This window comes from Talpa occidentalis, unplaced genomic scaffold (genome assembly GCF_014898055.3).
Source record: "Talpa occidentalis isolate TD23 unplaced genomic scaffold, MPIMG_talOcc4v2.1 talOcc4.4, whole genome shotgun sequence".
NCBI lineage: Eukaryota > Metazoa > Chordata > Mammalia > Eulipotyphla > Talpidae > Talpa > Talpa occidentalis.
In genome coordinates this window covers 41,504,053-41,527,971 of record NW_023604295.1, presented here as the reverse complement: position 1 = coordinate 41,527,971, position 23,919 = coordinate 41,504,053, and the positions used below count along the sequence as shown (strand labels likewise).

Here is a 23,919-nt window from a genome sequence, read left to right as displayed (position 1 = left end):
AGTTGAGAGTTTGGTAGTTTCTTATAAAGTTAAACAGTCTTATGATACAATCCAGCAATCAGACTCTTAGGCATAAAGTTGGAAGCCTATGTTCACACAAAAATCCACGTGTGAATGCTTAGAGCAGCTTTATTCATAATCTCCCCAAATTGGAAACAACCAAGATGGTCTTTAAAAGATGAATGGATAAACAAACTGTGGTATATTCTTGCAATGGAATACTACTCCACAATAAAAAGGAGTGAATTATCAATTCATGCAATGACATGAAAAATACTGCTAAGTGAAATGCATATCACTATTCAAAGAAACCAATCTTAAAAGGTTACATACTACTTGGGCCTCCCTGGTTGGTAAGGGGTTAAGCACCGCACTATGAAGCAATCCACAGCCTCTACAGACCTCTCCTCAGCAGTGTACTTTGGTCAGTCTGCCTGTTCTGTTCCCCACTCTGTCTCTGGTGAATCCTCTTACCCCCCACATCCCTAGCCTGTACCCCAGCTCTTGTATGCATAAATCAATCTTTTTTTAAAAAAAAAAGGTTACATACTATATGACTCCATTAATATAACATTCTGGAAGAGATAACATTTTAGAGACCAAAACTCTATCAATGTTGCCAGGACTTTTAAGGCAGTAAAATGCTACAATACATAAAACTATGTATTCGTCAAAATCTATAAACCTTCATAGCACAATGAAGGTCCATACATTAATGAATTTAAAAATATATATTAGTAGGGCAGGGAACACTCAGAGTGGAATGCAGATTGTAGTAAAGGAATTTAACTGTTATTAAAATATACAATATAACCTCACGGAAGGGAAGGGAGTAAAAATGCTAAGCCAAGCGATTTTGGAAATGAGTAGAGACTGTAAGACTAAAGACATAAGAAACTGTACATAAGCATTAGGCTCTAACTGGTAAAGCTGCTTTCCAGGAGGTATGGGTCAGCAATTCTGAAAGCACTGTATATGTATTCTAGGATTGAAGAATAACTGGATGGCAGATAATTACTCAGATTTGTCACTCTTGGAGTGTAAGATATAGATAAGGGAGGGGGATGAATGAATCATGTAATACTAGTTCATCAATACGAACTTGTGTTTAACTTAATGTAGATACAGATGAATACATAGAGCAATAATTATGGATGTGTACAGACACAGATTATATACAGAAGTTAAAAACAATACAGAAAGTCAATAAAAGCAAAGTTGGTCCTTCAAACACATCAACAAAACTGACAAACTTTTAGCTAAACAGACTAAATTGAAATAGTGAAAAAACTCACTCAAAATATAGATTTCAGGAATGAAAGGACATAACTGCCTATCTTACAGAATTAAAAAAGATTGTAAAGTAATACTGTAAACAATGTGTGCCAACAAGTTAGACAATTTAGATGAAATGGACAAATTCCTAGAAAGAAACAAAGTATTGGGACTGACTCAATAAGAAATAGAAAGTCTAAACAGACTTAACGGTACTTAGAAATTAATTGAATTAGTAATTTTGAAACTTCCCACAAATAAAAATCCAGTCCCAGATGACTTCACAGGTGAATTCTAACAAATATTTAAGAAGAATTAATAATAATTTTTACAAACTCTTCCAAAATATAAAGTGGAAGGAACTCTTTTTTAAAAAAATATTTTATTTTATATAATTCTTACATCATTTTTCATTTTTGCACAATGTATGCATTTTCATTTTGGCTATATTCCCCCATACAATTGCACCCCCTCTTATTTTGACCCTAATCCTTCCTTTCCCTGACCCTTCCACTCTCCCCCACTAGTGTATCTCTGGTTTATAGTTGCTTGTTGATTTTGATTTTTACTTTGTATTAATTAGTCTTTTTCCTGGTTCCTTATTTAGGTTTTCTAAATTCCTGCTATGAGTGAGACCATCCAGTATTTTTCTTTTTCTTTCTCTTTCTGACTTATTTCTCTGAGCATGATTGGAGGGAACTCTTTTTAACTCATGCTATGAGGGTAGTATTATCCTGATACCGAAACCAAAAACTTTACAAGAAAAAAAAATGAATCTCTTATGAATATGGCTGCAAAAATCTTCTGCAAAATACTAGCCAGTTAACATCAGCAAACCCTGAAAAGGTTATACACCATGACCGAGTATAATTTACTGCAGGAATGCAAGTTTCCTTTAACATCTGAAAATCAATTAATATACTATACCTTGTCAATAGAATAGAAACTCAAAACCACGTGGTCATCTGAAATCCTAATTAATCCACTAAAAACTATTGGTAACACATGCGTATTTCCTAGCTCTGTCCACTGAAGTGGCATAGAAATAATAAAAAAGCATATGACAAAATCCAACACCCTTTCTTAATCAAAAACATTTAGCAAGCTAAAGGGAATTAGCTCAATCTGACAAAGAACTTTTACAAAGTAATACAGTTAATATCATACTGGTAAAACATATTTATCATAACAGTAAAACATACTGAAGTTCTTTTCCTGAGATTAGAAACATGACAAAAAATGTCTACTTTTACCACTTCTACTGAATATTGTGCAGGAGGCTCTAGACAATTATACAATGAAAACAAATAGATAAAAAGTATCCATACTGGAAAGGAAGAAATGAAACTCTATTTGCAGATTATAGAAAATCTTAATAAATTAACTAAAAAACTGTTAGTGCACTCTGCCCAATGAGTAGACCTAGAAGCAATTAACGGCCAGGTATAATGAGCACACTCAGTGCCCACTAAAAAGAAACCAGTCTCTTTGGGGAAATGGCTGATTCTAGAGATGAAGCATCTTCTAGTGCCAGCAAGTAAGGAATTGCTCAAAGAACAAAACAATATGGATATATCTAAAGCACAGAAGCCAACTGCAGGAGCTCCAATGATAAGAGCTAAAACAAATTGAACAACAAAAACAGCATCATATTTAGACTTTAGGCCCTAAAGTATAAAATAAATATCCAAGAAATAATATTGATATGTTAGTGATTCACCAAATAAAAAATGGTGAAAAATAAACAAATCTCATGTAGAGAAGAATTCTAAATAACTATGATACTATCCCACTAAGGAGGTAGAGCATAACTCCCTACCCCTAAAATGTGGACAGAGCATAGTAACTTCCTCCCAAAGAGTACAGTAAGGAGAAGGGGGGGGTGGGGAAAGGGGAAAGCTTTACAAATAGTGCCTCAACAAGGTGATCAAAGGCAACATCAACAATGATAAGTCATGTCAATAATCTCCTTGATATGATGTGATAAAAACAGAACTTCCGCTGCTGTGTTTTTCCTTCCATCAATCCATAACCCCAGTCTAATCATGAGGTAAACATTGGCCAAATTTCAGTTGAAGGACAATCTACAAAATACTTGACCAATATTCTTCAAATCTGTCAAGTTCACAAAAAACAAGAAAAGTCTGAGAAACTCTTACATTCTAGAAGAAACTAAATGTAGTATCCTGGATGGAATATCAGAACAGAAGTTGAATGTTAGATAAAATCAAATAAATCCAAAGTAAGAATGGACTATAGTTAAGAATAATGTATCAATATTGGTTGATTATTTGTGATAAATGTACCATAGTAATGTAAGATAATAGATAAACTAAGCACTCTCTGTATGATTCTTGTATTTTTTCTGTAAAATGAAATATCTTTAAAGTAAACATTTTTAAGTATATTATATGTATATATAAACACACACATAATTGTAGAAAAAGAATAAAAGAAAAAATACCAAAAAAAGAAAATATACCAAAAAGTAAATAATTTTTTTTTTTTTAGAAATAATACTTGCTTTTTTTTTTTTTCAAGATTTATTTTTATTTATTTATACAAGCATTGGGTACAGTCAGAAGCACGGGAGGGTGAGAGAATTCACCAGAGCCAGAGTGGGGAGCAGAGCAGGCAGAAGGACCGAAGTACACTGCTGAGGGGAGCAGCGGGCGGCAGGAAAGGTCAGCGCGCCATGCGGGACCCTCCTCCGGTGGCCAGGGAGCAGCCCAGGATCGAACCGTCACTGTAGAGGCTGCAGGCAGCTTTGCAACCCAGCGCTCAACCGCTGCGCCACAGGGGAGGCCCAAGAAGTAAATAAATTTTTAACTTTTTTTCCTTTTTATTAAATGTTTCTTTAAAAAATATAGTTTTTTTTTTTAACTTTGTTTTTATTGTGGAAAAAAAACACAGGACAAATCATTTACCATTTTAAACATTTTTAAGAGTACAGTTAATAGCATTAAGTACATACACAATGTTGTAAAACAAATGAATATATATTACTTCCACCATTAAAAAAGCATTGTTTTGCTAGCTTCGTTAAGGTACAGGTGACAATTTAGTGTTGTATATATTTGAAGTGTACAAGCTGATCACATATACCTTAGCATACCTATCCTCTCACATAGCTCCTCTTTTCTTTTTTTTTTTTTCATGGTTAGAGCACTTAGGATCTACCCTCTTGGCAAATTTCAAGTATTCAAGTCTATTGACTATAGTCATATTATTTTAAAAATACTAGTTCTCCAGGCCTTAATCAGCTTGCATAACTGCAATTTTATACCCTTTGACCAACATCTTCCTATTTCCCCCTCCCACCCTGCTTTTAGCCATGAGGAAGGAAAATGAATGTTTGTTTACACACTAACCCTGCTTTCTCACTCCTGACACACATTTCTTTTTCTGCCCTATAATAGGCCTTTCTTTTAGACTGAATATGATGCAGATAACAGATTCATGCAGATAGCTAACTCAGATTGAGCGCATACCAGGTGCCGCTGTGCAGACAGAGTTTCTTGGTTCTCATAACAACCCAGTGCAGTGCGCACTATTGTGATCATCGTGCCCGTTTTGCTGCTGAGAAAGAATAGAAAGCTTATGAACTTCACATTGTTCTGTTCCACTAGGAAACACGCAGCCTGAGGGCTGGTGGACTCAAGGCTCAACAATGATGAAAGAATTAGATTAGTAAGTACTGAGCATATCTGCCTGCCAGCCATTCAGGCCACAGTGCCTTTGGGGCTTCTTAGACCCTCCCCCCATCACGATTTGAGTCATAGGAATGGGGTGGTGCCTTTCCTTCCCTCCCCAGCAGGAAGTCCTAAATCCCAGGAGAAAAAGAGGAAAGGAGGCCATTGTTGACAGGGCCACGGCACTGCACAGCAACCGCATCTGTGAGTGCTGCTACCTGGGGCTGTGCAGCGCAATCAGGGGGCAATCTGCAGTGCGGTCTGTGACGTGAGAGAGTGGGCAAGGTTGTGGTCTTGGGTGACCTGGGCTTGACAGGACAAGTGAGCCCAGATTTCCCAACCACTGAATCACCCCGTGCCCCCGGTTCAGTGTGGGTGTGCACCAACAGCATCCCTATCTAAGCCAGAATCCCAGAGAGGACCCAGACACAGAACTGCCTGGAGAGAGCCGGGAGCATTCTCTCAGAGTGCCACCCAGGAGCCTGCCTTAGCTCTGTGAACACCAACTTAACAATAATGAGAAAGAGAACACAGAGCTGTCTTAGGAACACATTGTTAATTTCTCAAGGGCCCCCCCTATTTTAAGATTTATTTATTTATACAAGAGCTGGGGTACAGGCCAGAGGCACGGGAGGGTGAGAGGATTCACCAGAGACAGAGCTGGAAGCAGAACAGGCAGAGGACCGAAAGCACCGCTGTTGGGAGCAGCGGGCGAGAGACAGAAGAGGTCTGCCATGCCATGTGGGTTGCTCCCTGGCCGGCCAGGAATTGAACCAGCACTGCAGAGGCTGTGGACAGCTTCACAGCACTGCGCTCAACACACTGTGCAACCAGGGAGGCCCGCAAGGCCCCCTTAAATCTTTCTTCGGCATCATGCCATTGCCTTCACTGAGAGACAATAATGAAAAGCCACAGAAAGCAAAATGGAGCTGATCATAGGAGCTATTGAGGAAGACAAACATCACCACATCACACACAGTCTCTTTTGTGAGGGGCTGGGAATTTTTCTAGAGTTTTATATCAGAAAAAGCTGAGCTTCTCTTGATCAACTGGATTGTTTTATTTTTGACACAATTTTGATCGCTTTTTAAGCTTAAGTATAACATTTATAGTCCAAAGTGCACAAACCTTATGTTCATAATGTTTATATCTGTATCATCACCACCTGGATGACACATTATCAGCACCCAGCCGCCTCCCTGCCCCTTCTCAGTCATTACCCATCCTACAAATGTAGCCAGAATTCTGACTTCTGTTTACCGTGGTTTGCTTTCACTGCAGAGATGCTGCTGTGAATCTGGTTCCTGATCATGTTTCTTTCTCTATTGTTGCCCCAGGAAGTCACAATCAACTCTGCAACCCTATTTCAACAACTGTGCAGGGCTGGAGCGCATGCGTTTTTTAGGTAGGTGCCCTACCTGCCTGGCTTCATCTTATTTTCCCATCATCCTCAAGGGACCAAACGGTTAAACAACACATTGGAGTCAGTCCAAATGTCTACATTGCTCATTCACCAAGTCTGACCTTAGGCAAGATATTTAACTTCTCTGAGTCTGTCTTTATCTGTAAGATAATAGTACCTACTTTGCAGGATTGTTCTGAGGATTAATAATCGGTGTAAAATAATTAGCCCCATATACAGCTTACAGTGGTGCTTAATAAATGGTAGCTAATATAATAATTAAAACATTAGGATTATCTTCATCGCCACCTCAAAACCTCTTTTGTTAAGAATATGGGGTAAAGATAAAACTCTTAGGTCATTCAAACTTTTCCCATGTGTCTGTGCGAGACAGTCTTTTTCTATTGGACAAACACAAAGGGCATCAGAAGGGTACACGATAGAATGGATTTAGGACACTTGAAGTCTCTCTCTGGAGATTACCTGAGGTTGAAGAGACCTGTCTTGCTGAGGTCATGCCAGTCCTAGAGAATCCTGGTATAGGATAAGCTGAGACCTTTGTTAGACCTGCAGCCCAGGCCAACCTCTCCCAATACTGCTGTCCTCTCTTCCCTGGAAGCATGAATTGTAGGGTATTTTTAACTTCCCCTTTACAAATCTCGCTCTTGGTCTGTTTCCAGGTACCCTACCTGTGACAGCTGTAAGGTTTGATTGCTAAGTGGCCCCAGCTCTAACAGTCTAATGTGTTTGTCTCCGCAATGGGCATGTGCCCCGCAGCTCCTCTGACAGGGCACTGTGTCCTGGGGGACACCTCTGGAATTAGTGATCTCTAGAACTGGTCAAAGTTAGAGACTTGAAAGAAAATACAGAAATTCTGATGTTTCCTCTATTCCTACCCAAATGAAGAAAAAATGTTTTAATAATCCCAGAAACCACTAAAGAGGATCAATTCAAATCATATTTTTCATAAATACTGGCATTGAAGTAGCTTCACTCTGAAAGCTCTTTAGTAAAACTGAGTTTTTGCTTTTTCCCCTAAATTCTCAAGTTAAGCAAGAAAAGAAAAACCTACTGTTTGCTCTGGGTGAATCTAGATTTAAAATTTTAGTAATGAGTGCCTGAAGGGAGTTCTAACTGCAGGGTAGAAGAAGTACAGAAAGGTGTCAGATTCCAGTTTGTCAGGTGAAGCCTAGCCCCTGAGAACACGAGGTGGACTACAGCCTGTTGTCCTGCCTGCCTTGCAGTTCAGTGCTGCAGCTACGGATAGTAAAAAGGACGCCTCTGCAATGGGTCAGCTGAAAGGGCTTGGGTGGCAATAAATCTGTGGGACTCAGGGAACTTGAGTTTTCAATGAGGGTCTCCAGATTTTTGGCTTAGTTTGTAATTATGTACATAGTGTGAACATGTCTTTCAATGTCTATTGTGGGGATAACAGACATAGCTAGAGTGTAGTCATAATTATTTACCTGGGCCAATATTTCTCCAGCCTATTATTGGGGTACAGAGTGGGTGCTGGCAAGTAGAGAAGCAGATGAGATAAGCTCTTTTTCTCTATGGGAAGTTTCTCTGGTCTGCATTGCTAATTTTAGAGGAATCTAGTCTTGGGAACCTTCATCTTGGGAACCTAGTCTTGAGGAACCTTCATCTGTTTTTAGAGGAACCTAGTCTTGGGTTCAATGACTAAGCATATCATGATAATCTGTCATTGGAGGAAAGAGGTTCTAAAATTCCCACTATGCCCTGTGTGATAAACACCAAGTTTCACACATAAAACTTGCCCCGATCACACTGGCTTTATTTTGATAGAAATTAATTTTGTTGGCCACCAGCCAGCTTGCTGGTGAGTGAGGGCTTCCTCTGGGGCAGATCCCGTGGGCTGGGGATGGTCACTGGTCACCAGGTTCTTGTCTTGGTCCTGCACTTGCCATGCTTATTCTTCATCTTGGTCTTGGCCATGTTGTAGTCTCCTGAGTCAAAGTGCTTCTGCCCTCTCTGGAGTGTCTTCAGAAGGAAGTCAGAGCCTCTGGGCTTTCATACTAGACTTGGATATCTGGCCTTCAGCTTTGCTTCCTGGGGGGGCGGGGAACTGTCTGGGGGAATACCTTCTTTCTTCTGCGTGAGCTTCTCTGAACTATTCTTCTTCATAAGTTTCTCTTGTTTCTGTGACAGATACGGTGGGACTGTGAATTGGAGGAGAACGAGGAAATCAAGCAGAGAAGGGAAGGGGGGGTGGTGATGGGAGACAGCCTGCAATGCTTCTTGGCTCCTGTCACCAAGGTTGCTCAGTCAAAAACCTAAACAGTAAATTTTGAAACACCTATATCGTGAATACTGTACAAAGTGTAACTGCAAGCATTGAAAGCAAACCAAATCCAGGATAGATTGAGTCAAAAAAGCCAGATGCTCATTATTTACAATAGCTAAGATATGAAAACAACCTAAATGCCCAAAAATAGACTGGATCAAGAAGATGTGGTACATATACTACTCAGCATTCAAAAAAGATAAACTCATGCCATTTGCAGCAACATGGATGAAGCTGAAAGGGATTATGCTCAGTGAAATAAGTCTGAAGGAAAGAGAAAATATCAGATGGTTTCACTTATAGAAGGAACATAGGGAAAACATGGTTTCCTTATAGAAGGAACACAGGGAAAACAAACAAGGGATCAAGAAGAAAAAGACAAAACTAGCAGGCAAACAACGAAACACAGACATTCAGCAAGGGAGGGGAGGAAGAGGGATCAAAACATGGGAGGGAAGAGGACAAAGGACTATGGTGATGGTGCACAGGTGTCTCAGTGGTGGTAATTTTGTGGGGATTATACCTGAGAGGAGAATGAACGCCGATGTAAAAAGTGTATAGACACACACACACACACACACACACACACATATAAAGCCAGGTGCTGTTTAGGTGCCTTTGGAAGGGTGGGAAGCTGGGAGCAGAGGGACGTAGCTGTAAAGAGGTATGAGCAAGATGCCCGGGGAGGGAAATGTCTCTATTTCCTTTTGAGTGATGGTTACATGCTGTGCACAATGGTAAAACTTACCCAAATGAACAATTAACAACAGTGAATTTTATTGTAAGTGAACTATACCACAATAACAGAAAGTATGTTGCTGTACAGCATATTTAATGTCGTTCCATTTTTGTTCCATTTTTGTTATATTTATAAAAAATATAATTTTTTAAAAAGATTTATTTATTTATTTATACAAGCACTGGGTACAGTCAGAAGCGCGGGAGGGTGAGAGAATCCACCAGAGCCAGAGCAGGGAGCAGAGCAGGCAGAAGGACCAAGGTACACTGCTGAGGGGAGCAGCGGGCGGCAGGAGACGTCTGCTCCGCCGTGTGGGACCCTCCTCTGGTGGCCGGGGAGCGGCCGGGAGCAGCCGGGGATCGAACCGGTGCTGCAGAAGCTGCGGGCAGCTTCGCAACCCAGCGCTCAACCGCTGCGCCACCGGGGAGGCCCCACTCATACATTTTTAAAAATAATTTCTGAAAGGACACATAAGATATTAATAATGATCAACTCCAGGGAGTGGGTGAGGTGGGAAAGTATTTTATAGCTTTCCATATTATTTAAGATGTTTTCTTCTCCTTTGTACATATTAAACTATACACGTTTTACATTTACATGTATACTATTACACATACAAATTTTTAAAGCGGCACTTTTGTTGTATTAGGAGTCTGACTGCAAAGGCCTTCCAGAAACTTCTCCTTAAACCTACACAATAGTGACTTTTAAATAAAAGGAATTTTTCATATTGGATGTGAAAGAACTCCCCTAACCACCCATTCTACAAATTCAAACATGATGGGCTGTCAGCTTTGAGTGTTAGGTATCAGTAGCAGGCTTAGGGTAAATCAATCATTTGAGCATAATGACCCAAATGTGGTCCAATAGATTTTAGTCATACTTTACTTAGTTATTGAAATATTTAGTCACATGGGTACCATACTTACTCATAAACAACTCTCTCTCCTTGTGGAAAAAGTAGAGGATCATTGTAGGATCATAAGAAAAACTTCTGAACCATATCACATCTCTGTGAAGAAAATAAATAACAAAATAGACTATAAGCAAGAATGACACTAGTGTTAACCAGACTTGTTTCAAAGGAAGTGAGTTTGGGAATCCCCAAAACCCACAGAACCATAAACTTCTCTCTATGGGAAAACAATTTGAGAAAGCCAGAAATATAAGATGCTCTCCTTAAAAGTAAATTCCTAATTAACAATTAAAAACTTTAACAATCATTGTTTCTTCCCCCCCCCCCTATATAGCACCTAATTCTATATAGGTTCACAGTAGATACTAAATAAAATTTTGGAAAACTGAATTGAAAGAAGTAAGCCTTGTTTTTATGCAGTTCCTGTATCAGTTTAGACAGTACACACTGGCTGTGGCTTAGTAAATTAGAATAAACATCCTTCCTTATAGCAATTTAAAAATTTTTTAGGTGATTTAAAGCACTAAATGTGAAATATAAAACATCTTTATGAGTTTGAATTAGGAAATGATTTTTTAAATAACTTATGGAAAGGAAAAAACATAAAAGAAAATATTGATAAATTCTATTCTATTAAAATTAAGAATTTGTATTTATTTAAAAACTGCAGAAAACAAGCAAAAAGTAAGCCACAAACATATTTCTAACATTTGTAACCAAAAATATTTATATAGGAATGTGTTTTAATTCTTTAAGCCATTTACATATGCTATGTATACGATTTTGAGAAGATAGTTTGCCGCTTAAAAAAAAAAAGGCAAAGCATAAATTTGGAGCTAGAGTGAGCCTGGCTCTTTGACTAAGTCCCTGAATCTCTTCAACCTCAGTTTTCTCTTGTTCTCCATGAGCTTAATAATAGTTCCTTCCTCGTAAGACTTTCAGAACTTTAAGTGGCAGTATCTATAGGCACTTGATACATGATAGAGCACAACAAATGGTTAATGCTTATTGCTATAAATAAATAATAGTGTCAGAGGAGTGTTGGAGTCTAATTCAGCTCCTTAAGTCCTCCTGATCTAAAACCAGACTGTTTCCAGAATACAGAGTGGAGTTAAGCGTCCTTGGTTGTGGAGGGAAGAGGCAAGCAGGTATTGATGGACAGAACTTAAGGTGTCCACGCGGCTGCCTCTTACATAGCCATTGACGTCAGCTTCTGAGTTATTTCTCGTTATTCCCATTCACTGGCTCTGAGTCAGGAGCTAGATATCCCAAACAATGCTGCCCAAGGTGAGTCCTTGCAGAGAGCCACCAGCTAGACCCACCCTGGGGTGGTCATTTGAAAAAGTCCATGTGTTCAGGGGACCAGAATCAGAACTGCCTCCTCCCTGCTGGAATGCGGAGGCAGAAGTCCCCACTTCTGGAGCCTTTTAATAAAAAGGTCAGTGCTCAGTGACTGGGGGGCGGGGGAGGGGGCGGGGTTCAGAGTGGCGCTCTGTGGAGGCTGGAGCAAGTGATCTCCATGGAATGAGCAGAGACAGCCCCATTCACACCATAAATGAGCCCCTTCTTATCTGATTCTGTGTCTGAAATTTTTATTCCAAAAGTATAGTCACCATGTTCCTTTCATTCTAGGGCCTTTTGAGGAGTTGTTTGTTTGTGCAATGAGAGCTTAGGTCAAGGAAGCTTGGTTCCTCTCCAAAACACTGGGGGAAAAATGGGCTTATTGTAAATGGCCCAAATAACTCTGGCCTAAAAGCCCCAGGTCATGCAGTCCTGCTCCCCATGGGACACGGCCCTCAGTAGGGATAGCGGCCTGCACACATTATCCCACCCTTGCAGTAAGGGGCTCAGAGAATTGGGTATGGTCAGAGTGGTGGCCACTCTGGATCTGCTGGTTGTAGTGTGGCTCTGGGTCTCAGCTGGGACCAAGGAAGGCCAGGAGCCAAAGCTCCAACAAGTGGTCTTCCTTTCAGTTCCCTAACTACCCTCACTCTAATTGCCACCTTGGCTCCCAGCCCAGGCTGGCCCCTGTACAGAACAGGGTTAGTATATATGCAAGGGAGAAGGGGCATTCAGGCTGGGTCTCTAAGCTAGCAGCTGAAGGGAGGCAGCCAGAAGGCCAACACAGGAAAAGCCCCAGCTTCTTACTACAGGGTTTCTTTGGAGAATTTCATGAAGTTTATCCACAAAAGCAAGGGTTGGTAACTTCCTTCCTATGAGCCTCCGCTAATATTTGCCACGCTTCTAGACTGATCTAAACTACAAAACTTCTAAGCCAGGGGAAGAATTTGCTGTATCAGGAAATTTAAGGCAAAGACATTTCGGGCATTAACATGTCTCTATTTTAGATCTTTCTTTATCTGTCTGCCAGGTCATTAAAGTAGGATCTGAAGAATTATCCCCACACCCCAGAGATCTTGCCCTGCTTTTCAACCAAATGTCCTAGATAAAGCCAGTCCAACTTGAGCCCCAGAGACAGAACAATAGGTTACACATTCAAGCTCTTATACTGGGGGAAGTACAGGCAAAATCTGGAACTTTCATTAGAATATCTGTGGAATTATCACTCATATTGTTCCCAATGGATTCTTTCTGGAAGGTTAAATTTGGAAGTGATTCCCACTGGGCACTCTTCAAGGATAAATTCATCATTAGTTTCAAATCTTCACTTTGAGAAATAGCTCTGGGGCAGAGTTTTCAATAAAAGTATAATGCAACTCACATGTATAATTTTAAATATAATAAATTTTAAAAAACCACAAGAAGAAATAAGTGAATTGTCTAAAGTATGTTACCTCACCTAATGTATGCAAAATATTATAGTATACAAAATATTATGTAATCAACGTAATATTCATGAGGTAGTTTATATTCTCTTTGTCATACAAAGTCTCAAAACCTGGTGTATACTTGACATTGCTGCATATCTCAATTCCAAGCAGCCACATCTGAAGTGTCCATAACCATGCCTGGCCAGGGGCTGCTGCATCAGACAATGCAGGTTTAGAGTCTGAGTTTCATAGCTTGGTCTGCCAGATCCTTCTTAATTTTACTTTCATTTGTCGATTCAGGCATATCTATCCTTACTCCTAAACCGAGAGAAGGGATCCCAGAGAAACATCTTCAATTTAGATCTAATCCCATGTGAGCACAGGCATGGAAAGACGTGTTTGAGATCTCACAAATATTTAGTGGTAAGACCAAAGTTTTCCTGACTTACAGAGCAAGTGGGACTGCTTTAAGCCACGTAAGTAAAATACAGTCACCTATAAAAAATGTTGCCAGAGAGGGTAAAATGCTCTGCAGAGGGTTTTCAGTTTTCCCCAACTTCCCAGAATAAGTCATTCCACAGTCCCAAGACTTTCTCAGTGGCAGGGTGGGCTGGCCTTAGGGTGGTTGCTGGGGAAGTAGCCTCTAGCTCTACATGCCACAGAAATATGTAGACGTTCACCCTCAGGCAAAGCTGGAGGCTCCACAGAAGATGCACCGCCAGCCAACTCCCTGTCCCAGGTGTTAAAAAGAAAACCACAGTCCCCAATGGAAGAACTTGTGCGAAGCCCACCCAGAATGAACAACTAACTGGGGTTTCAACCTTCTCCAGGAACTGAGTTAATTGGTCAGTGTGGAATTTTCTGGTCGACACCAATGAAGTAACTTTTTCCATTTCCCAAAAGGGAAGGCGATAATCTGCCATCAAAAAGCCAAGATGTGTTACATTTTCCATTGGTAGGTTACCTTAGCCTGAAATAGTTCCCTCCTGCCTTATCTTGCCCTCTCTCTGCCTGTAAAAATCTTTCATTTTGTACAACATTTTGAAGCCCTCTTATACTTGCTGGATAGGGTGTTGCCCATTTGGGCATAAGTGATTCCTGAATCATTTATTAAAACCACTTAGATCTTTAAAATTAGCTGGATTTTTGTTATCTAACACAGGTTAACTTAAAGCAATGTCAGGGTCTTCCATGTTCCCTCATCTGATGGATCCAAATCAGAGAAAGAAATGGAAGTGAACATGGAGCCCTGCAGAAAGCAGGAATCAGGTAGACAGGCCCCAGGCCCAGGCAGCAGCAGGCTGTGACTCCCAGGGCCAGGAGGGCCAACATGTTCCTGACCACAAAAGAGCTAATACCCATTTGCTGGGCGATGCCTTCAATGCCATTTCAGCAGCAAACACCCAACATCCCTCAAACCTCAGTGCTCAGCCAGAATGCCCTGCAGATCTTGTTAAAATGAAGATTCTGCCTCAGCAGGTTTGGAGCAGAACTTCACACTCAGCCTTCCTAACTAGAACTGCAGCAGCCCTCATCTCCCAGGTGAGAGAGGTGTCATTGCAGGTGCAAGGATCGTGCTAATAGTAAAGTCCTGTCACACCAACCTGTAGGCAGTGGCCAGCAACTGAGGGGGCTCAGCCAGTCTGGATATTTCTCCCCTCTGCAATTCATGGAACGAATAATAATAATAATAATACTAACAAAGTACACCCACCACCACTCTCTAACACCTTCCACTAACTCATTTTATCTTCACACCTGCCCTGTGATCTGGTGACCTTGTTAATCCACCCATTATAGATGAGGAAATCGAAGCACAGAGAGGTTAGGTGACTTGCCTACAGCTGGTAATTGACACTCCTGGGATTTGAGGCCAGGCGGTCTGAGTAGTTGTACATTAAGGGTGCAAGATGTGGGCAGTCTCGAAGACTCGGAGGCTGATGTGTGCTGTCTCAGCTAAGTGGTGACAGATAGGCCTACGGTCTGGTAGCAGAAGCTTTCAAACTGTGATGAGCTCTCCCAAAGTTTGCTTCCAAATGCCTGTAAATCACCGGCCTGAAGTACTTTTTATCTTCAAAAGACTTCAAAGTTTGTTTGTGGTTTTTTTAAAATAGAAGTTTAGTTTCTTAGGAGTTCTAAAAGGGTATTAAAAGTAATCAGTATGGGCTTAAGGAATTTTATCTTGAACTTCCTCACTCTGGGAGACAGGCCCTGTGGATATGCTTCAAACATTGTTGATCCCTCTTCTCTTTGTTTGGGGGTGAAGGAGTCACGTCACCAGCTGGGCTCAGGTTGTCTGTTTTGTTCTCTTTTGTTCCAAGGCTGATGGTAGGTCTGAGAGGAGCTGAGTGGTGGTGGTGGGGAGCAGGGGCAGCATGCTGTTCCCAGGACCAGGCTAGCTGGGTCCCAGTCCTACTCCACCTCTAGCTTGCTATGTGACCTGGTCAGCTCACATCCCTCTTCCCGGCTCAGTGTAGGGTATGGTAAAAAGTATCAGTCTTTTCTGCCTGATACTCATCTATCCATTGGGATAAATGATGGAATCCTGTTGTCCCGAATGCATGCCTGATGGCGGGCACCTGGAGTGTGGGCACCTGGGTGTGGGCATATGTAGATGGGATTCACCTGGGCTAAGCCTGGGTTTATAAGGGTGGTGTCACAGGGACACCAGCAGAAGAAGCAGAGAAGCAGTAGCAGAATGAATGGAAGAGCAGATAAACAGAACCATGAGAGGAGCAGAGAACAAGGCCGCGAGAGAAGGCCGGAAAGCTCAGAAAGAGTGAAGACTTGCTGGGGGCTGGCAGGCCTGCCAGCCTTCCAGCCCCCCAGCACCCCTGCCTACCTTGTACCTGGTAAATCCCCATAAAAGCCTGCAAAAGCCACCGAGGACTCCTCCTTTACCTGGTCCACTCGGTTCATAGAAAACCTGCACTGTGTCCCATCCTCCCACTACACTCAGTTTCCGCATTCATGCCAAGAGGATGCTCTGAAATGCTAGCATGTGGCATGTTCTTTTTGAGGGTTCCTGATCATCATTGGGGTTTTTACCAGCAGCTGCTGATTTGCTATGTGGTTGACTGTTTCCTCCATCAGGGCAACTGTGTCAAAAGGTGACTGGGTATCAGAAGAAGACAAGGAAGTCCTAGAGAAGGCCCAAAACAAATTTGAGAAATTCTTTGGTCAAAATGTCATGATGCTGGTTCAGGCTCCCTCTCTGGGTCCCTATTGCTAAGTCCACACTTTTACCCTAACTCCAGGGTCCCTGTGTTTGGCTTATTCTGTAACAGAGTGGTCCCCTCTCTCTGTCCTATAACAATTCTTCCAGATGCCTTTTTACCTCTCAGCTCTCTGTGAGAGTCCCATCTAACTTGCTTCTAAGCCTTTTCACATACTATCCTGCTGCCTAGCATGCCTGCCTAGCAAACTCCTACTCAACCTTCAAGACCCTCTTCAGCAGTGTTTTCTAAGAAAGCTTTTATCATCTATCTGGTTCCTCTATGTTTCCACTGTATCTGATGCTGATCACAGTGAACTTTCATTTTATCAGTTTGGATGCATTCAGCTGCAAGTAATAGAACACTTGATTAAAGTGCCTCAAACAATAAAAACATTTCATTATCTCTTGACAACTGATGGTGGACTCTTCAGAATTGATTAAGCAGCTCAACTCTGTCTTCAAGAACCTAGGCCTCTTTCCTTCTATCATCCTTAGCATGATGGTTGCTTCATCATGCTTGCTTCATAGCTACAAAGTAGCTGTAGCTCCAGGTATTATTACAGGGTGTAATCTTCATAAAAAGGGGAGGTTCCATGTCCCCTGCCCACCTAATGAAGGGTAGAACTGAGCGGGTTGGAGAAGCTGAGCAAGACTTGGAAGAAGACTTAGAGGAGACATAGAGCAGAGAGACACGTGCAGAAGTTCCTCTTGCTTCTCAGCTTTAGACTTGCACCAGAGACTTGGGGGACATGATAGGAGACACATGGAGTTGAGGCACGTAGAGACACTTGGAAAAGATGTAGGTGAGAGACCTGGGGGGAGGTTCACAATGGCGGCTGTTACCTTGATTTGTACTTTGATTTTGTTCCTTCCCTATGTTTAGCAGATTCAGGCCCCACCCACATGACTTCATCTAACTCTAATTACTTCCCTAAGGCTCCATCTCTAAATACCATCACAATGGGATTAGAACCTCAATGAACGAGGGGGAGGGGGACACAATTTAGCCTCTTGGAGGAGGGCCAGTCTCCAGCATTTGTATTTGCTATGGCAGGAGCTGCCCGGGCCTGTAGGTTCTGGCTTCAGATTCACATGAAGCACTGCACTGCAGGGCATAAGAGTGGACTCTCCAAAGGGACCAGTGATATAGCCCAGAAGTATGACAGGCTAACTTTGGTAGGACAAACTTTGGCCAGTGAGAGATGGGAGAGGAGGGTAGAGGCAGACAGGCACAGCTTTCTTTTATTGCCTGTCCAAAGAGGTCCCATGTGGCTGAGAAACCAACCTTGCTACTTTCCAGCCTTCCTGTCTTCTTTCCCTTTTCCATTCAACTCTCTGCCATAAGATTGCAAATCCCATTAAGGCACTGGGGCTTAAAACTTGACACAGGCTCTGTTTTTTAAAGTTATACTTATCAGCTTTTGGCTGCATATGAATCACCCAGGGGATCTTCTTAAATTGTAGATTCTGATTCATTAGGTGCAGGATGCGACCTGAGATTCTGCATTTCTAGCAAGTTCTGAGTTGCTGTCAATGTTGCTGGTCCATGGACCTCATTTTGAGTAGCGAGGTAGCAAGGTCTAAGGAAACCGAGCCAAGACACCTACCCAAAGTCCATTTCCCATTTCTTAACAACAAAACCCTAATTTCATTCGGTAGCAATCTAGCTAGCCATAGGGGATGATTATGTTGGTCTAAATTAATCATGACAATTTCATTTTTCTTTGCCAGTGATCAGCCTGAGTTGAAGTGCCCCAACTTGGTTCTGCCAATCACGTGTAAGTGAATCTCTGCAGGGGGCTTCTGAGAAAATTTTTCCTTGTGAAAAAAAGACAGCAGTCTAAGGCTCATTTTCTTCGATTCCCTTTCTTCCTTCTTGGAAGCTGAAGTGTGAAGATGTAATATTGTTAGCAAACAGAATGAGAGGAACCCAAGAACCCTCAAACTTGTTTATTCTAAATGGGTTCTGCCATGTGCCACATAAAAACAGAGCATTTTCTTAGTGTGAAAGAACTTTAATAAGATAGCATGAATAGAAGGAGTAGAGAAGAAAGGATGCAGTTTCCCAATAAAACACCCAAAGTTTACCCACTTCCTTTTGGGTAAATGCCCAGCCAAACAGGGTTGGCTCAGAGTAGGATCACTGAGGTCCAAAAGCTTGGCAGAAGTCTAAAGCACCTTCCTTAGAAGTCTAAGGAACCATAGGAAAGGGGCAGAAGGGATCAGGCAAGTCTGGGATGGAGACTTGCATCTGCTAACCAGGAAAACAGTTCTCACCAGAACCCAACCATGCTGGCATTCTGATCGCAGACTTCCAACCTCTAGAACTGTGAGAAAATTAATTTCTATTGTTTGAGCTACCAGTCTGTGGTGATTTGTTATGGATCCTGAGATGACTAGGACACAGGGCTGAGCCAGGACAGCAGGCAGTGTTAGATGAGATGGTGGCAGATGTGGCTGTGGGAGTTCTCTATGAGAAGCAGCTGAGGACCTGGGGGACAGGTGAGGACAACAGAATTTGAGGTGCATCTGATATATCCTGTATACTTGGGAACCCGCAGTGCTCACCATCGCACCCTCATTTACTTGCTCCTTAAAGGCAGGGATTAGTTCTCATTCATCTACAGGTTCTCCACAAATTGCTTCAATAGATGATGAATGAATTTCTAAGTGTGGACAACACTTGTTCTTGGCCTGCTGATGGGTGTCCCCTCTAACCCGGGCTCCGTACTCTATCAAATGTTCCAGTTATGACTACTAGACCTGCTCAGGCACCTTTAAATATGCACATTCAAGACCTGACCTTCACAAGTAGTACCTGAGGCTGAAGGCCTCTTATGTCCTTAAAAAACAAAAATCACTCCCAGTGTCTGAAAAATTTGAAAGGTTTTGACTGGGCATTTGCTCACTTTTGAATAGTTCTGTTGCATGTGTGATTTTTATTGTTGAACCACATCAAATATTTTTTGGAAGTAGGTGTGGTATAAATAATAAATAAATGAATGAATATCTGGAAGTGTGGCTGTTTTTATTTAATCTTGGGAGAGTGTGGTCACCTCTCTGATAAGCCCCTCTGTCTTAGAGTAGACAGGATGTCCTGGCCCCTGTCTCAAAGTGGCAGGCTGATACAGGTGATAAGACTGGTGGGGAGAAGGGGTGTGCGTACATTTGGAACTTGACCTTGCTTTTTGGTGTAATTTGATGAATGTGGTGTGTGAATTTTGAAGAGGGATAAGATCTGAGACCTCATTGCTGTTATCCTAAGCAATCCTGTGTGATCGAAGGGTCCTTCTCTCTCAGGCCTCACTTTCCCCAAGTGTGTGACAAAGGATTTGGGCTAGATGACCTCAAAAGGCCCTTCTGACTTGGCCAGGTTATATGTACTGGGATAGCTGGCCCATAAGGCGCTACCCAGAAGGGTGGAGCTTCCCAGGTGGTAGTGGGAACAGGCCCTAACCCCTTTCTCTCTCAACTCGTGTGGCCTTGGCTTCCACAGGAAATGGGAAGAGGATACACTGGCCCCCTGCCTGCCTTAGAAGGATGGGATTTCACTCTTGAGGACCTTCTCTCCTTGGTGGAAAGTTTTTCAACATAGTCCCTGACACTCCTCAGCTCAGGGACTCAACCCAGTGCTCTCAGCTCAGGGATAGCCCTCTCCAGGCTCCTCGCAGAGGTCACCCTCTTCCCCTCCCAGTTCAATCAGGATAGGGCAGGCAGACAGAGAGGGAAAAGGTGCAACGTGGGGTTCCAGGGACTGCAGACATCTCTCAGGTGCCTGGGGATCCGAGGGCACTCCTAACTGCAGAGAGAGCAGCGACAGGAGCCAGAACCACGGTGCCCAGGTGGAGTTTGGGTGGGATGCACATTTCCCTGAAGTCTCTGTCTTTGCCTCCTCTTTATGCACGGCAGGACCTGACTTGCCGAATTGAACTGAAACAGAAAGAGAAGGGAAGGGCTGTGTGTGAGAAGTGTCTATTCTAGAAGTTCTGTCTCCTCACCTCAGGTGTGGCTATCAGCAGCATGGCATGGCAGACTGAAAGGAATCCAGAAGGGCTCCTCACTTCTGACCCTTCCCTGAAGCTTTGGCCACAGTCACCGAGGCAGGGGCTATACTTGGGACTGGCCTCCAAGAATGAGAGCCCTTCATAACGATTTGTTAATGTACCCCATGAAGTCATTGGTGGAACTTTTCTCACTCGTCCTCTCTGGGGGCTGAGAGATAAAGTCTGTGACTCTCAGGGCCAAAGACTTCAGTCTTATATTGTACAGCACTCTTCAGTGTACCCAGAACCTATCCACTTGTTATTTCATTTGCTTGCTGCAGCAAGTGAGCAAGATGGATCCCATACTCATTGTCTCCATTTCACAGATGGAAAAATCAAGGCTCAAAGAAAATATTTGTTCTCTGCTGTTCTTGTAACAAGTTAGCAGCTTAAAACCATACATATGTATTCTCACTATTCTGTAGGTCAGAATTTTGGGTGCACTGCACTTTGGGGTTCACAGTATCCAATTAAGGTCAGTGGGACTGTATTCCTTTCTGGAGGTTTTAGAAATGAATCTGCTTCCAAGCTCACATCACTATCTGGCAGAATTCACGTCCCTGCAGTGTGGGGTGAGGTACAGTGTCCCTGCTGGCTGTCAGCTTCTAGAGGCTGCCTGCATTCCTTGGCTAGTAGCTCCCTTACTCTATTTTTAAAGCCAACAATGGTGATTGACTTCTTTGAGTTTTGAATCTCTTTGATCTCCCCCTTCTGTTTCATCTCTCTTCTGCCTTCAACCAGAAAAAGTTTCTCTGTTTTTGAAGGTTCATGGGATTAGATTGGGCCTATTGGGATAAGCCAGGAAAATCCCCTCATAACTGTGATCACATCTGCAAAGCAGCCTTTGCCAGGCACCATAACACATTTACCCTTCTGGGGATTAGAGGGTGGGCATCTTTGGGGACCATTATTATACCCACCACAGAGAGGTTTTAAAACTTATCACTCAGCAGGAAAGTGGAAGAGGTGGAAACTGAACCCACATCTACTCTTTCCCCCATATCCCAGCTGCCTCAGGAAATTTTGGAGTGTCATTTAATTCATTCTGTCTTTTGCTGGTAAGACACAACCCACTGGACCTAGGAAGAACTTCTACAGAGGGAATGATCCTACAGGCATCAGTCATCTAGTCTGGCACCTTCTTCTCCAGGACTGTCCCAGATATTCTCCAAGGTCAAACCTAATTGGCCCAAGATGGGAGCTAAGGCAGGTCAAGTACATCTCTGCCTGCTTATCTTAGAAGTCTCCAAGAGGGTTTCACACTGCATGTAGAAGTATATTGTATATACTTTCCAGTCCAGGCTGGGTGAGGGAATGAAATGGAGATTTCCAAAACAAACTGGGAGCTTGAGCTTTGGTGAACATGTCCTACCCTATTTCTGCCTTTGGCCCCAAGTAAAAGTGTACTTATTTGTCCACATCTAGAATTTCCTCCTATTAGCTGATTGGATTCCAAATGTTGTTCATTCATTACTCATTCGAGGTAATGAATAATATAATAATAAATAGGTATAGCTATTTATTGTGCATCTATTTTATGTAGAGCACCATTCTAGACACTTCAGATGTGTCAGTGAACAAAAGAGATAGATCCTTTTTTTTTTTTAAAGATTTATTTATTTATTTATACATGCACTGGGTTCAGTCAGAGCACGGGAGGGTGAGAGAATTCACCAGAGCCAGAGCGGGGAACAGAACAGACAGACTGACGAAGTAGACTGCTGAGGGCAGCAGTGTGTGGCAGGAGAGGTCTGTCTCAGGATGTGTGACCCTCGCCGGTGGCCGGGGATCGAAGCAGCGCTACACAGGCTGCGGGCAGCTTCGCAGCCCAGCGCTCAACCGCTGCGCACCAAGGGAGGCCCAAGAGATAGATCCTTATCTTGCAGAGCCTACATTCTGGGTGGTGGGGCCTGGAAAGTAAAAAATAAACATAATAAATGAATGAATAATGTAGCATATTAGAAGACTGATAGAACTAATGATAAAAGAAAGAAGAGCAGGGCCTCCACTGGTGGCGCAGGCAGTTGAGCGCAGCGCTGTGAAGCTGTCCGCAGCCTCTGCAGCGCCGGATGGATCCCTGAGGACCAGCGAGGGTCCCACGTGGTGCAGCAGACCTCTCCTGTCTCGCCCGCTGCTCCCCTCAGCAGTGTATTTTGTGAGTCTTCCTGTTCTGTTCCCCACTCTGTCTCTGGTAAATCCTCTCACCCTCCCGTGCATCTGGCCTGTACCCCAGTTTTGTATAAATAAATAAATAAATCTTTAAAAAAAAAAAGAAAGTAGAGCAGAATATGTGTGGGGTTGGGGGTGGTTAGGAGGCCTGGTGGGAGTGCAGATCACAGTATTCAATATGAGGCAAAGTAGATCTCATTGAAACGGTGAGGTTTGAACAAAGACTTGATAAGGTGAGAGAGATTAGCCAAATGGATATCTGAGGTGAAGGCATTCCTGGAGAGGGAATAGCCATGCAAAGGCCCTGAGGCAGAAGCATGCCTGATGATTTAGGAAAGGAGCCCAGTGGAGTTGGTGATGATGACCTTTATAAGAATTGACTCTAAATTTGAGTGGAGTAAGACAGCATTGTGAGGCTTTTAGTCAGAGAGACGTCCTGTAAGAAGATTTTGCATTACCATGGAATGCTGATGGGAGCGGGTTAGCTAGAAAATTAAGGTCTGGGGATTGTGAGGATAAACTAGAGGCAAATGGAGAGACTGGAGTAGAGGTTATATGGTTTGCATAATGTAGCCTTTGGAGAAATGTGGGGAAAATGAGGAAGGTGGACCTTGACCAGCTCAGTAGGATAAGATGGTGGGTTGCTGAACATGTATAGAACGTGCTGGTGCCCATTCACCCCAACGGCCTGTATCAGGCTGCCTGCTTGGCAACCCTGGGTTATCTCAAGTTGACCAGACGGGGAGTACTAAGATGGAGACTCTCCAGGGACTCACCAACTGAGCAAGTTGTATAAACAGCCCAGCATTTGAGCCATGAGGCAGGACCACCTGCTCCCAAGTCAGAGAACTAGCAGCAGGTTAAAGGTGTGGGAAGTGGAACCAGGTAGAACCTCTAGCTTTTCCAGCAACAAAGCCAAGCAAAATCTCTGGTCTTGTTGGAACTGTAATCAAGGGAGGTCCCGAAGACTTTGGGTGGGGCCAGACTGGACAGTGGGAAGGCTGAGGTGCCTCTGTGTGCAGTGAAGCATGTGGCCGTGTTCTTGTTGTACCTTCGTGTGTGGGTCTGCTACTCCTAGCCAGCCTATTCGGTCGCCATTTTGTCATCTAAACAAGGTCAAAGTGGTGCGGCCAGTTAGGAACAGGAGCCCAACCCTTAAGCCCCTCAAATCAAACAAGAGCACAAAGCTGGATCACACTGGGAAGGTTATGCATCACAAGGTATGTCCAGAATGCCTGGGGGGCTGAGGACCGATGATGCGTAACACATACTCCCGATTTATACATCATGAGGTATGACTAGGAAGGCCCTGGGGACCGAGGACAGATGTATGACAAGGGACCCCAGAAGCTGATCAGTGGAGAGCCTTGTTGATAAGCTTAGAACCATG

The 23,919-nt window shown here is 42.9% G+C and overlaps 1 protein-coding gene and 1 pseudogene across 1 annotated transcript in view; both read right to left on the bottom strand.

Moving 5' to 3' along the window:
* Positions 1-8,153: 8,153 nt before the first annotated feature.
* On the bottom strand, positions 8,154-17,204 carry LOC119256806 (alpha-endosulfine-like; annotated as a pseudogene).
* A 4,792-nt stretch (positions 17,205-21,996) lies between these two features.
* ZDHHC19 (zinc finger DHHC-type palmitoyltransferase 19) overlaps positions 21,997-23,919 on the bottom strand; it is a 50,093-nt gene continuing 48,170 nt past the window's right edge. The window contains exon 7 of the mRNA XM_054700486.1: positions 21,997-22,270. Coding sequence (XP_054556461.1) covers positions 22,117-22,270 — 154 coding nt within the window. The 3' untranslated portion in view covers positions 21,997-22,116. The remainder of the gene's footprint in view (positions 22,271-23,919) is intronic.